Genomic DNA, 13790 nt, shown 5'->3' with positions numbered 1-13790 from the left:
AGTTTTGTCTATGACCTCATTAGAAAGACCTCCTTTATAATCTATAGCTTTGATATATATTTAAAATATTGTAGTATGGAAAGACTTTGTACGGGTAGTGTTCTCTGTAGTAGAATATAAGGCGAGTGTAAGTAGGCCAAAATACTAAAACTTACGGAATTAATCTTAAGTTAAAGCTATATGCTAGTATTGTATGAAACTTACATATGCTTTATAATTCATATGAAATCCCTATCTGATTTGTAGACAATAGTTTTTAAAGGTAGATTAAAATTATAGCTATTTAGAGCTGTGTTGGCCTAGTGGCTTCAGCAAGCGACTCTGAGGTCGTAGGTTAGATACCCGGCTGTCCACCAAGTGACTTTCTTTATGTGCGCATTTAATATTCGCTCAGGCGCGTCAGGCACAGACTGATCACCTACTTGCCAATTAAATTGACAAATTATGAACAGTTACAAAAACAGGCCAGAAAATAGTTGTAGCGCCACTGATTTTTTAATATTTATTGTTTGACACGTAAAATAGCAATAAAGTATAAAAAACATTATTTTTTTAAAATTAAAGATTTAGGTGAAAGTTAATTTAAATACACATCGAACTGTGAACCTGATGTCAACTGACTTCTACAAATTTTGATATAGGACTTCTTCGTAATCTTCATGCAAAGACGCAGCTGATAAGTCAACTGCCTCCAGAACGATTGTATCTAGCTTCACTCAAGACATTAGGATTGTTGAGACCCATAATTGTCTTTATTCGGTCAGACCAACGGATAGGTGATCGATCACGACTTCTTCTAACCATTGCCAGACCATTGCCAGGTTTTTATTTCAGCTTTAGATTAATACTAAGCCTTTTTTGTTAACAGACTCAAACGTCCCCGACGTCCCCGACTAATTAATTAATTGTTAAAAAATCTAGTGCAAATTTCGTGAGCTAATCGAGATTTTCGTAGCTAAATGTCATGTCAATGTCATTTATTTATTTCTCATCACAGAACAGTATGTAAGACGACTAAAACGTCATCATATTCTAGAAGACAGAAGTAGATGCTTCCAATCGGAAGTATCTCCACATGACAGCACCACAGAAAAGATTCGCTCATAGCCTTAGGGCTGATTGCAAATATCTACAGAAAAATAATAATAATCTAGGGTTATATATAGCTGCGTCCTGCAATAATTGTTATTTTCTATGGTATATGGCGCTTCTAAATTATCCATGGTTTTAATCATAGCGACATGACAGATAATGATAATAAACTAACAGAAAAAAACATACTGGAATAAGTTGGCAATGCAATACACAACTTACCTTCATGTAGTCACTTGTATAGAAGTTTTCCTTTCATAAATGTTAGAACCTCTTTGTATATATTATGTATTCAATCTTTGGCTATATCTTTAGTATAATTGTTTTTTGTTATAATGTATGTTAGTATTGCGAAATCCTAACATACATTACAAATACAAACTTATAATATTGCATTTATAAATTTACGTCTTATATTTGTCATGGAGTTAATAAAATGTCATGGTCAATATACTGAATGTCATAGTAGGATTTTTCCGATCATTAATATTTTAAATTCATTTATTTCTTTGCTAACTTGTCTACTTTTAAACGAAATTTAAGAAAACACTTTTTAAACGGATTGAAGCTATGTATTATTATTCAAAACTTATAATTGTTTACATAATTTTAAATTTAAATTTTTTTCCGACGTTTCGCGTGCTTTCAGCGTGCGTGGTCACGGTGACTACGTCTGTAAAGCACGCGAAAAATTAAAATTATGTAAACAATTATAAGTTTTGAATAACAATACATAGCTTCAATCCGTTTAAAAAGTGTATTCTTAATGTGTAAAAGCTATTTTAACAAAATACAATACTATAAACGAAATTTTCTAATAAGTTTTATCCAAATGTTATAAAACGCATATTTCACAATACTTGGCAAATGTAACTATATCCAATAAATCCTCAACTAATCTCTAGAGAATACTTCATCATCGAACGAGAGCAGGTATCGGCGTAACGACGCAGGTGTATAATTGATCAAGCCTAAATTCGGTAGAAGCGTTACGCAATGCATTTTTTAGGGTCCGTGGGGTGTGGGCGGGAGGTCGGGATATGACGTTCGATTTAAAGGGTGGGCTCCTGCAGGGCTGTTAACGGGCGCCGCGCGCGTGCGCCCCGCAGCCCATCTTGCCGCCGCCCGATTTCCGTACAAACTTGACAGTCCGCTCGACTTACTTCCTCGACCGCGCGTCCGCGCCGTTGCTCAAGGGCTCGAATTGTTGCCCTGGCGCCCGGCCAAACTCCCGTTCAATTCGAGACGCCGATGGGTAACTGATATTTCACGTAAGTATCGGACACGGCGGCCTTCTGAATTGAAAAGAATTAGGCCGTTGAGTGCTTTGTCTGTGCAGTGTTTCTGTGTATGTATGTTTGTGTTGTGTTGTGTCTTGTGTATTTTGTTTTCAGGCTTTGGTGTTGTTTATCTGATTCGGGTTTGGAACAAAAATTATGTTCAAGAGAAATTATCAAGTTTTTTTTTATTAGATTGTAATATTTAAGGCTTAAATTAAGCTACAAGCGTGCTTTTATATGTTATTTGTGTCATATGTTTTAAGTTCTCATATTACACATTTTAATCCCGTTAATATATTTTTGATAGCTTATGCACGAAGTTTATAGCCTAAAACAGTCTTAAACTAAAATTTACAAATGCGAATGAGCGAAACCAGCAAAACACTTCGATAGCTCTACAGTGTAAGCTCCCGTACATCATTTAACAATTATTGTTACGTGAGGAATTAAATTCAGAGGAAAAATTTGAAGTTATTATAAAAGCGTAACTTAACGAATTAAAATATCATTTACACGAATAGTGTAAATTCCTTCCTCCTAAGTGATTCTGCCCGACTATCGGCACACAGCTCCAGCAGCTCCGTCATCTATTACAACTTGCGCTGCGTGGCCGTTGTGATAGCTGGTCAGGTATTTTTTCGTCTATCAGTCAAGCAGTAATTAACGAGTTAACCCTTAGACTGAGTTAGAAAAACGTAGTAATGTTTTCTTTTAAAATTTTGCTATGAACTTGCTTCCTAGTTACAATTTTTATAGATGTGCCTCGACACATGTCGAATTTTGAGTCTGATATTTACGAAAAATATATTCACTTGTATAACACAAGATAAGTATAATAATAATCTATAATAGTTAAGACGATTTTAAAATGCATTATTAAACATGCATACGGGTAAGAGTTTCATGTTAAGTGATAACTCCTCGATGCCAGAGCCAGATAGCCATTACGCGTATACACCTGCAAACTTTACGACACTGATTTTAGCTAAAAATTCGGCCAAACTTTGTCTTTTGTCTACCACTACTGTATTAGCTATAAATTTGTCTAATATCGGTGAGCTTTTTGAGCGTTTCATGTTGCTCTCGCCTGGACTTCGGCCAAAACACATCGAAGTTAGCCAAACCTTAGTATCTTCACGTTAAGCAAGTATTTTAGTATATACGTACTCGATCTATGGTTACCTTAGTATCGTTACCATACTAAGTACGGTAAACGATACTAACTAGTAATTTTCGAATACTCGTAACGAATTTCGTGTTTTAGTTTCATTTACGCCCACGCAGCGCTGCTCAGGTTTACGTTAAGCAAGTATTTTAGTATATACGTACTCGATCTATGGTTACCTTAGTATCGTTACCATACTAAGTACGGTAAACGATACTAACTAGTAATTTTCGAATACTCGTAACGAATTTCGTGTTTTAGTTTCATTTACGCCCACGCAGCGCTGCTCAGGTTTCATACGTTTTTATTGAAGTAGCAAGTCTATGGAAATTCAAACATTTAGTTACATGGAGTCGTTTATATATGGTCTATGCGAATATATAAATAGTATTATGATGCAAGTGATGGCCATGAGTTATATTTGTATGGGCATAATATTATTCTTTCAATATTTGAACAATTGAACATACGTAGAACCTGTAGTTAATTAATAATAAATTATAGTTAAATATGAAAACTAGCGCCATACATTATTTTCGCATATAGTATTTTTATTGAATGCAAGCGGCCTGTCACGTGACTTCACAGGATACTGGCAGGAAGCTCACCTGATGATAAAGATACCGCCGCCTTTGTACACTTACATTTCCAGAAGGCGCGCAAGTGCGTTGCCGGCATTGGTTGCAATTGGTTGGTTGGTTGGTTTGTTTGCAATTGGTACATTGTGCATAGCATGCTGGTACATAGTGGTGCGCGGCACAGTATTTGTTACCTTAAGAAACGTTTCGTTGTGGAACAAACGAACGTTGATGCTATGATATACAGGAATAGTCCAGTCCGTTACAAATATACAGAAATAATACCTAATAATCAGATATTGTAGTATTTTAATACAATTGTTATTGTAATAATTTAATATAACATTAAATACATATTAAATTAGAATAAATAATTAATTTTAATCTTACACATTTAGTTAAATTTCATAAAATACTCAAATAGTTTATTTTTTCCAATTTCGGTCCTGCACCTCTTGTGTATAATTTTTAGGATGGCAAGTCTTTGACTTGATCAGTCCATTTGTTGACGAACGTCCACGCGATCTTTTTCCTTCGCTGTTGCCAATGATGACGGGTATCTCTAGGTTCTTGTCACCCCTGCGCATTGTGTGACCAAAGTACGAAATGATGCACTGATAAACCGGTTTTGATATGGAGCTGGGTTCATGCAGGTTTTAGCGGTCCACAGTATTCTTCATCCGCCTCCTGCGCCACATTTCAAAAACTTCAGGCCTTTCTCGGGCTAAGATTATGCGTTTCTACTCCATATAGTAAGATAGAAAATACAAAAGCAATAATGACTCCGATTTTGGTTTTGATACCAATTCCTCTCCTCGTCAATATATTGTCTAAACTGTATATATCATATTTTCAAGTACTAATGAACTAAATGAGCATTAACTTTATTCATTTTCCGTTTTTTTAAGTATTCATTAACGTATCACTTTATATGTATTCATTGAACTGTATCATTTAAATTTTTAATTACTTTTATGGGATGTTACTGAGAAAATTAGAAACTGGCTTGCCTAATTGATTTTTAATAGCAGTTAATATAATATTCAAATATGATTATACTTCATAATTATCCACTTAGAAAATGTACCGAAAACTATTTTGTATGCAAAGCGTGTTCCGTGTCCTTATAAAGCGATGGCGCCACTTACAAACACGTTTCATAGTTATTTTTGGCTTATTTATAAATATTTGATAGGTGAATTTCGAAATTTCAAATTTGGAAAGATAAACGTTCGATTTTCAAATTTTGCGATTGTAGCCCACCAGTGTAATATAGTATCTCGTATACGATCTTCAATTAAATTGACATTTTTTTTAAACAATTCGTTGCTTTACAAAACTAGTAAATTAAATATCTAAAAAACCTCAATTTCAAATTTGGATAGATAAACTTTCGATTTTCAAAATTTGCGATTGTAGCCGTCCAGTGTCTTCTGTTATTAGATAGGATCTTAACTCTAGTCAATTTATTAAAATAATCATAGTGTCGATTTCAAGTATAGCTCATCAAAGCCAGCCATTATCCCATTAATTTGCAGATTAATTCGTAACATTGCTTTACATGAAGATTTTATGGCCACTTATCTCTTGGCTTATACTTGTTTTAGGTCTATCAATCATAGAACGGATTCTAGTTATTCGTATATTGCTGTTATATTGCTATTATTTAACTTATTGTTTTAAGTTAAATGGCTTATAACAGGTTACGTCTTAGAGTAAGATAGTTAAGGTTTTACACGGTTTTACTTCGACTATGTATTTGGGTGTTGTTACCACGAGAATGTAAGTGCTTGCTGATAGAGGAGAAATCTTTGTTTTTAGTTTATTATATTATTATTAATTACTTAAGATCTCATGTGGAACATGGTGTAATGGTTGCAGATCCTTACAAACGTTGTGTTAAACAAAAAACTTGGCGATTAAAAGTCCTTGATTTGAGAACTGTAAAATGTAAAATTAGAAGCATTTATTATGTATTTCTTTTTTGACGTTCAAGTGTACATTGTGATACCTATGAATAAATGATTTTGACTTTAAAAGCGTTTCACGATTGTAAGTCTATAACGTAAAAGTAACGATAGATGTTTGTTTGAAAAGAATGCCAGCCTCATTCCAGAAGCTCAAAAGTTTTTTTTCACTTCGCAAGCTTTACTGAGCAACCTTACTGCTCCGAGGATTTCTATTCGTTGGGAAGCCATAGCCACGCACTCCAGCCCGACGTGGCTGACTGATTCCTCTACGCTATAACAGCATCTACACAAGGGACTGTCTGTTGCGTCAAGGACAAAGAGACGTTAATTAAGAAGACTGCGGCCCTTAATTTTTATCATTATTTTGATTAACAAATTGTAATAACATTCCAACCAATAACAGCTAATTTGAATTTGGATAATGCCACTTTAAAAATTAGCTTATTTTAAGCAACTCGTCGAAGTCGTACGGGTGGAAGCATCCGCGAATATACAATGTAGATATATAGATATAGGAATAGACAAAATAATAAGCTCAGCAGGTCTTAGCGAAAGGGTTCTATACTGTATCAATATGTCCACCTAGTCATTATTGTTTTATTTTAAATCCGACACAATCAGTTAACAGGATCATTGATATCAGAACTGGCAGTAACTGTAAATTTAGAAGCTTTGTCTTTTTATTAACATCCAGAAGTGTACTGTAATTATATGTAAGTTATTGATCACTGCCGTGAAATGATTTCAAGAGCAAGGTGATTAAATTTTTAAATATATAGTTTTTGTACCATGAGTTTGACAACAGATATAAATAGCTTATTAGTATGACATTGTGTTGATGTTCTTATTATATGACGTTATAAAATGAATATGTCATTTGCATGCCTATTTTTATATTATTTTCTTGCAAATAAATTATTTATTTGTGAATAACTGATATTGTAGAGGTTGCAACATTAGCGCTTCGGTTTTAACAACTCATTATTTATTTATAATTAGAGTTCGGGGACCACTTATTTACTAATTATCAAGTCAATCAAATTGCAATTAGTGTACTGAGTACTGGTAGTAGAAGTAGAACTTTCTTGACTCGAAAGTTCCAGTGTTTTTCAGTGTTCTCTGGTTACGATTCCTAGTAATTAATGGGTCATTAAATAATGTAATAAATTCGCTTTTATACGTTAAAGTAGTAGTACTAATGCAACAGCCGACTTCAGCGTACGACTCTCACCCCTGAGATCGTAGGTTCGTTCCCTGGTTGTGCACCAATGGACTTTCTTTCTATATGCGCATTAAACATTTTGAGGAAACCGGCTTGCTTTAGACCCAAAAGTCGACGGCGAGCGTCAGGCACAGGAGGCTGTACACTTACTTGCCTATTAGAATAACAAATGATTACGAAACACATACAGAAATCCCAGAGGCCCAGTCCGAAAAGGGTTGTAGCGCCACAGATTTTTTTACTTTTGTTATTTTTTAGTCTATACGAATATTATGAAGTGGATAAAGTTTGTGAGGTTTTAGGGATCGATATTCAAATTAGGAAAAAAACGGTTGAACGTGTCATACGAACGCTGTTTTAACCCTGAGATGAGATATATATACATATATGACTGAGAAAAGTTGTAGAGCTAGCCTACAAAGTCTTCCGCCGCATCTGTATGTTTTTTTACAATAAACTCAAGAACTGTACGGAATGATTCACGGCGAAGACATATAAAAAGTATAAAATTTGTCCAGCTTTACGCGTCACAGTGTATAGTAGTTATTATATATATAAATTTATCGTCACATTTTTTCGGTTTCGGGTCACATTTTTCGGTTACGCGTCACGTTTTTTCCGTTACGCGCCATCATTTTCTTGTCCCTACCACGGTTGATTCGAAGAGATTCGAAGCCATTAATAACAAGATATATAATAACGATAACAATGATAGTCATAATTCTATTAATTAATGAAATTCCGTAATAATCTTAGTAATAAGGTAAAATTAAATAATTGCATTATTTGTATTCATGTCTATGATTATAAAAGCCTTTTGTTAATCTTTTTCTAATTTAACTTTATTTAACCAATTTCTGTAAAGTTGCATATAGTAGATCATTTTTCGAAAAATAAGGTCATAAAGAAGTTTCACTGCTTACGTGTGTACACTAGTACACGCACACATTTTTTCTGCGGGTATTGCTAACAGCATCTACTCATCTTCTGCCTAGAGCTACTGCCGGTCTTCTAGCTCTAGAATATGATGACGTTTTAGTCGTTTAGACAAACATACTGACTAACGGTGAGTTGGCGAGCAAGTTCATTCGGGTCTTTAGAGTGTAATTTTTATTTAAATCATATATTTGAATATGTTGTTTATAATACGTTGTTCGTCAATATTATTTCAGGTACCTTCGCCTAGATAAGTATAATATATCTACATTAAATTGATACGCCTATGCAGAATGCTATGATATAAAATGATTAGATAAACGTACAAGAATTTTGTAAGCCCTCCGATATACAGGTGGAATCTAAACCAAGGTTAGGGCGTCTGTTAAAATTAAACAGCAATTTGTTAAATCCATTAAAATAGTTTGGTTTATACTCACCGTCGCACAGTTATTTCACAAAGGTCAAACTTTTAATATTGTTGATATTTTTGAAAGCCTCTGTTTTGATGTCCATACGCCATGTGTTAGCTAACTGTAAGATAGCTCGTTTAACCCCTGTGTATCTGAATACAATACACAGACCGAACCAATTCCACTTATAGTCCTTCAAGAAAAGAGCGTACCAGTTCTTGAAAGGCCGCCAACGCACTTGCGAGCCTTCTCGCAATGTGAGTGTGTAACCAGTTTGCCTCCTATTACATAAAAAAACATATCTATTATAAAAGTTAAAAAAATGTTACAACTTAAAAGAGAGGTGTAGAGTTTCTTGCCAGTTCTTGCCTGCTCTACATCCTTCATTTGGGACTTTAAATTTAGACCCGATTTTTTTTAATACTGACGTTTGTGTACAAAACTTATGTATTTACAACACACAAATATACAGTACTTGCAATATTAATATCGTTAATTGTAATAATAATAATTAAAAATTGATAAATAGTTTTTTTTTTAAAGTTTGATCCCTGTGTACCTTTAATGCTGGCAACATTCCCTCGCTGTATTGCGATACTTATTCGTGTTCATAGTTTCGAATAAATAAAATTTTGATATGATTGCTTGTTATTAAAAGGTTTAAATTCGTTTAAACCTTTTAAATTAGATTAAATTAGACTTTTAGCATATACCCTATTCGCTAAAACGCAGCTGGTGCTAATAAAAATACGTTTTTATTTTTGGTCCCATTATAATAATTATTGTACTTTAAGTGGTTAATTCTAAGTCCAGGTCAGTACAACTCCCGTGTGTCCAATACTTTGTCATAAATAACTTTTACTGCCAACACAACCGTTCGAATAGAAGTTTTTTTTAAATTATTTGTACTGTTAATATTAGTAGGTTCGTTTTCTAACAATATTTTTTTAGACATGGCCACGTATGGTTCATACTTGTATCTGCGCAGACAGAACAGACACAGCGCTACAAAAACATAATAGCTTAAACTAAAGATTTATTAATAACCCATAAATAATAGAGATCATTGTAGAAGTGAACCGTTTAATAAACTATGTGAAAATATATATACACAATAATATAGTAGTAGTAGTATAAAGTAGGTACTTTAAAACAAAGTTTTGGAAAAAACCTAATTAATTATAATGCGACGAAACTTGCTCTAATAAAAAACATAGCTAAAACGGCAAGCTGACGGCAACGCATGAATAAAAAAAAAATATTTGTCTATTAATACATTACAATAAAAACCGGTAAACAACCGGTTTTGCGAATTTTTATTAGGGCATTAGCTAAATTTATAATTGTACGCAGAAAATTTCGGTTTTTAAATTCAATAATTTGTTTTGAATAATTTAAAATTTATTTTGTATGGGTGTGAAAAATTACCAGCCGTAATAATTCTAGGTTTTATTCACCATGGTTAGAAATCTTTCACAGTCCACTTTACTAGACATTTTGGAAGGTAATGGCAAGCTGTGAAACAGTCTTCCCAATGAGGTGAACTCCAAGTAGATTCAAAGAACGGCAATGCATCTATGTTGTATATGGCTTTTATGGAAGTACGTAGGCATACATTATTATTGCTTTTAGTTTTGAACAACTTTACCGTTTATTACTAATTATTATATATTTACCTTGAATCTAGTCACCTAGCACCTGAATCGTGCCTTTATATTTTTTTATACCTGCTTTTCATAGCTGAAAGACTGAAGTATTTCCGAATATAAAGAAAAATAAAGATTGTACTAATTCTTAAAAGGCAGCAACGCACTGTCGAGCCCTCTGGCATTGAGAGTGTCCATGGGAGTATCACTTAACATCAGGAGAGCCTCCAGCACGTTTGTTTTTGTATTCATAGAAAATATCAATCTAAGTATGTGTTTTACTTATGTACTCTCAGCGAAATGGCAATTTAACAGAAAGATACATAGCAATACTTTAGTTTGAAGAGTTTAATATAACGGCTCTTTATGAATAAGGGTTAAACCGTAAACGTAATAAGTTATTTATTTTAGAACATCCTGTGCTCTAATTTCAAAATTGTTGCCCTATCATAATTTAGGTGGCCTTGCCAAAATGATAAGGAAAATACTATTTGATATGTTACCTATTTTGTTGCATTCAAATTATAAGTAATTTATGTTCTATATTTAAATTCAAACGTTAAGTTCTGTAGTTTATTTATTGTTAATACGTCATCGGGTTATGAATTCTTTTTTTTTTCAACGACTTCAGAATACAGAATATAAATATCTATGTTGAACTCTTTTGTAAAAAAAACTAAAGGCGTAACTTTGTTATAGTTTGAAATTCTTCAAATATATTATTATATGTTTGCTAAGTTTAAAATAAATAAGTCGGTTTAGTTTTAGTAGTTATTTTGTTTAATAGGAAACTATGCTTACTTTCATTAAAATTTCCAGTTAATTAGTTTTATCCTTCTAGTTCTATTATTAATTCATTATGTAAATTTACTTTTAAAATATTATGCTGTCCCTACCAAACCAGCGCTCAGTACGACAAGGTCAGGTCAATTTTATGGTCATACAATTGAGCTGCATCATTGTTATTTGAGGCGATTGACGATTGAATATTACATAGTTGAAGTACATAAAAAAGTTATATAATACTTCCTTGAAAAGGGTTTCAGATATATACACCAGAATTGTGTATTGTTCGAGTTTTGAGTATCCATAATATAAGGGTCATAATTTGTTTTTATTTATATAGAATTCCTAGACAAGCGTTTAGAGGAAACTCAATACTGATAGTAATTTACACAAAGCAAGTGAGGTCACGCGGCCCTGACGAATGCGGCAGTGTGTGCAGAAGTGGCTGCACCTAGGCGCCCGCGAGAGGCTCCGATCTAGCTGTCTTTTTTCATACTGCGTGCGTCTTTTTTTGGCAACGCGCGTTAACCTTGGATTTTTCATAGCGAAGCGCTGCACGTACGCTTAGTTTCGGATAGTCGTACTCATAGAGCGTCCCCCACCCGGCGCGCCCAAATTTTCTGCATTCGAACGGAGAGTTGAGTTTTCGGCGGACGCATTCGCGAGCGAGGCTCACGGCATTCGACAGTTACGACGCGGTCGTTCTGCGCATAGCGATAGGCGTGCGCGTTGCAATATGCGGAAGTGAGCACAGACATCGCCCGGAGCTTATACTAGTGACAAGTGATTCTCAGTGTACGAACTCTCAGTGAAACGAACTATGCCATTTGTGCACGGCTCGGCAGAGTATTGATGATTTGAATTCAATTTGGGACTGCAAATTTGGACTTTCATGGTTTCGAGGAAAGTATTGTTTAATCTATCTAAAGAGGTCGGATGAGAAGCAGCCTGATCTGTGAGTCAATCTAGGCATGAAATACGATGTCATTGATAAATGTGTGTTGACACCCCGAAGCATGTGATAAATACTAAACGCGCGAACTCTTAGCGCAGATTATGCCTTAAAATCTTACCTCGAGAGGACATTTTTGCATAGATCTCAATCGTTTCCCAGTTTTTGCATACACGTGCTGTCGTTTTGGGGCTATTGAACTTGATAATGATACAATCATATTATTTTTTATGCCTATATTGCATCACAATTTTTTGCTTGATCCGACCGGTTGCCCGCAGATTTCGATTTAACGAATCTGTGGATTTGTCGGTTTAATTAATTCATCGAGGAATCCAGTTTATGGTCGTCGTTCTCAAGTAATTATGGGCGTGAATAGGCCGCACAAGAGTAGGTAGGCCCAGAATTGCTTTGAAGCGAAACTGGTCTTGCGACGCACTAACATTTGCATAGAAACTGTCAAACTGGCCCCGTGCTCGTCTAATAAATAATTAGCGACCGGCTCTCGTCCAAACACTACGTAGCTCTGCGGTTTTGAATCAACTGACGGCCTGCCTTGTACATTGATCTAAATGCCTATTGAATATTTGGTAATTCATCGTAATATCTCCTTCCAATTTGTAATTAACCCTAATTTCAAGACAAAAATATGTGTAAATTTTACTATAATCTCTATTAGATTTATTTTTACTAATGCACTGCACCTATTAAACCGTTAGTGACGATTATTTAAGAAACCTTTTTCTTTAGATATCGCAATGGAATGTTAGAATTATACATATATTAGAAACGTTTTAAAAATAAAGCCTACTTTATATTTAGGTATCCTTTAGTTTAGGACGTAATACTTTTCGAAATAGATTAGTTAACCGCTATTACACACACTTATTATTATAATACAAAGTAATATGTCCAGAAAAGGGTTCGATTCCTGCAAGACAACGCTAATGATATAAGTGTAACACTAATGCCAAGGGTTCGGCATTTAATGTGTTTAAAAGGCGCTGTTGCGTTCTATAAGAAGCGATAAAATATATACTATTGATAATTGTTCTACGCATTACTATTGTATTAAGTGCGCATATGGTATTTATTGAGGCTTAAAAACAAATATTATTTCCTTTAATCTCTATGATATATTTAACAACAAACATAATATTACCGAAATGTGCGTTCAGGATTGTGTTCGTGAGTGTTTGAGTCACTTTGCACACTTCAAACAAAAGGAAAAATTGTCGATAAAGTAGGATACTTCTTTGCCGATCCTTCTCAGGACTATCTCCATTGATAGCAGATAGTCTATTAGTTCACGCGAATACACACTTTATTAGAGTAAAAATTTCATTAGATTTTTGTAACCACGTGGTATCTGCAATTTGATAACCTTTATTTCATAGACTTGCGAAGATAACAGCTGATAAAACAAATAGAATATCATACGGAAATGGTACTAAAAAATAAGTAGTATTCAATGATAAGATGTTGCCATAACACTAAATAGGACTTTTGTTTATCTAGATTTAGTCTAAAGTCGGCACTTAAATTGGTAAACGCAGGTGCCAAATATTTCCTATTAAAAGTTTTGTTTTTTATATTTTTTATTTACGCGGACGTCATGCATAAAATTTTCCAAGCAGTTATCTCAAAAGCACTAATTCCTTTAAATCAAAACTATTATATTGCTATGAGACAATAGGTTGTACGAAGTATAATTTTTAAACAATTTCGATAAAATGTGAATTAATACAAT

At 34.0% G+C, this 13790-nt stretch overlaps 1 protein-coding gene across 2 annotated transcripts in view; it reads left to right on the top strand.

Annotated features, from left to right (window-relative positions):
* Nucleotides 1–2282: 2282 nt before the first annotated feature.
* Nucleotides 2283–13790, top strand: part of LOC123707334 (zinc finger protein chinmo) — a 48221-nt gene continuing 36713 nt past the window's right edge. Inside the window, exon 1 of one of the 2 annotated variants that reach the window (XM_045657319.1) lies at nucleotides 2283–2363. Coding sequence is in view for 1 of the 2 variants with exons in the window: in XM_045657318.1 (XP_045513274.1) it covers nucleotides 11981–11991 (11 nt within the window). In the remaining variant the exon portion in view is untranslated. Of the gene's footprint in view, nucleotides 2364–11711; nucleotides 11992–13790 lie in introns of those variants that run through there. The other variant, XM_045657318.1, reaches the window with a different exon arrangement.

This window comes from Pieris brassicae, chromosome 3 (assembly GCF_905147105.1).
Source record: "Pieris brassicae chromosome 3, ilPieBrab1.1, whole genome shotgun sequence".
NCBI classification, from domain to species: Eukaryota; Metazoa; Arthropoda; class Insecta; order Lepidoptera; family Pieridae; genus Pieris; species Pieris brassicae.
This window is presented reverse-complemented; position numbering and strand designations above follow the sequence as displayed.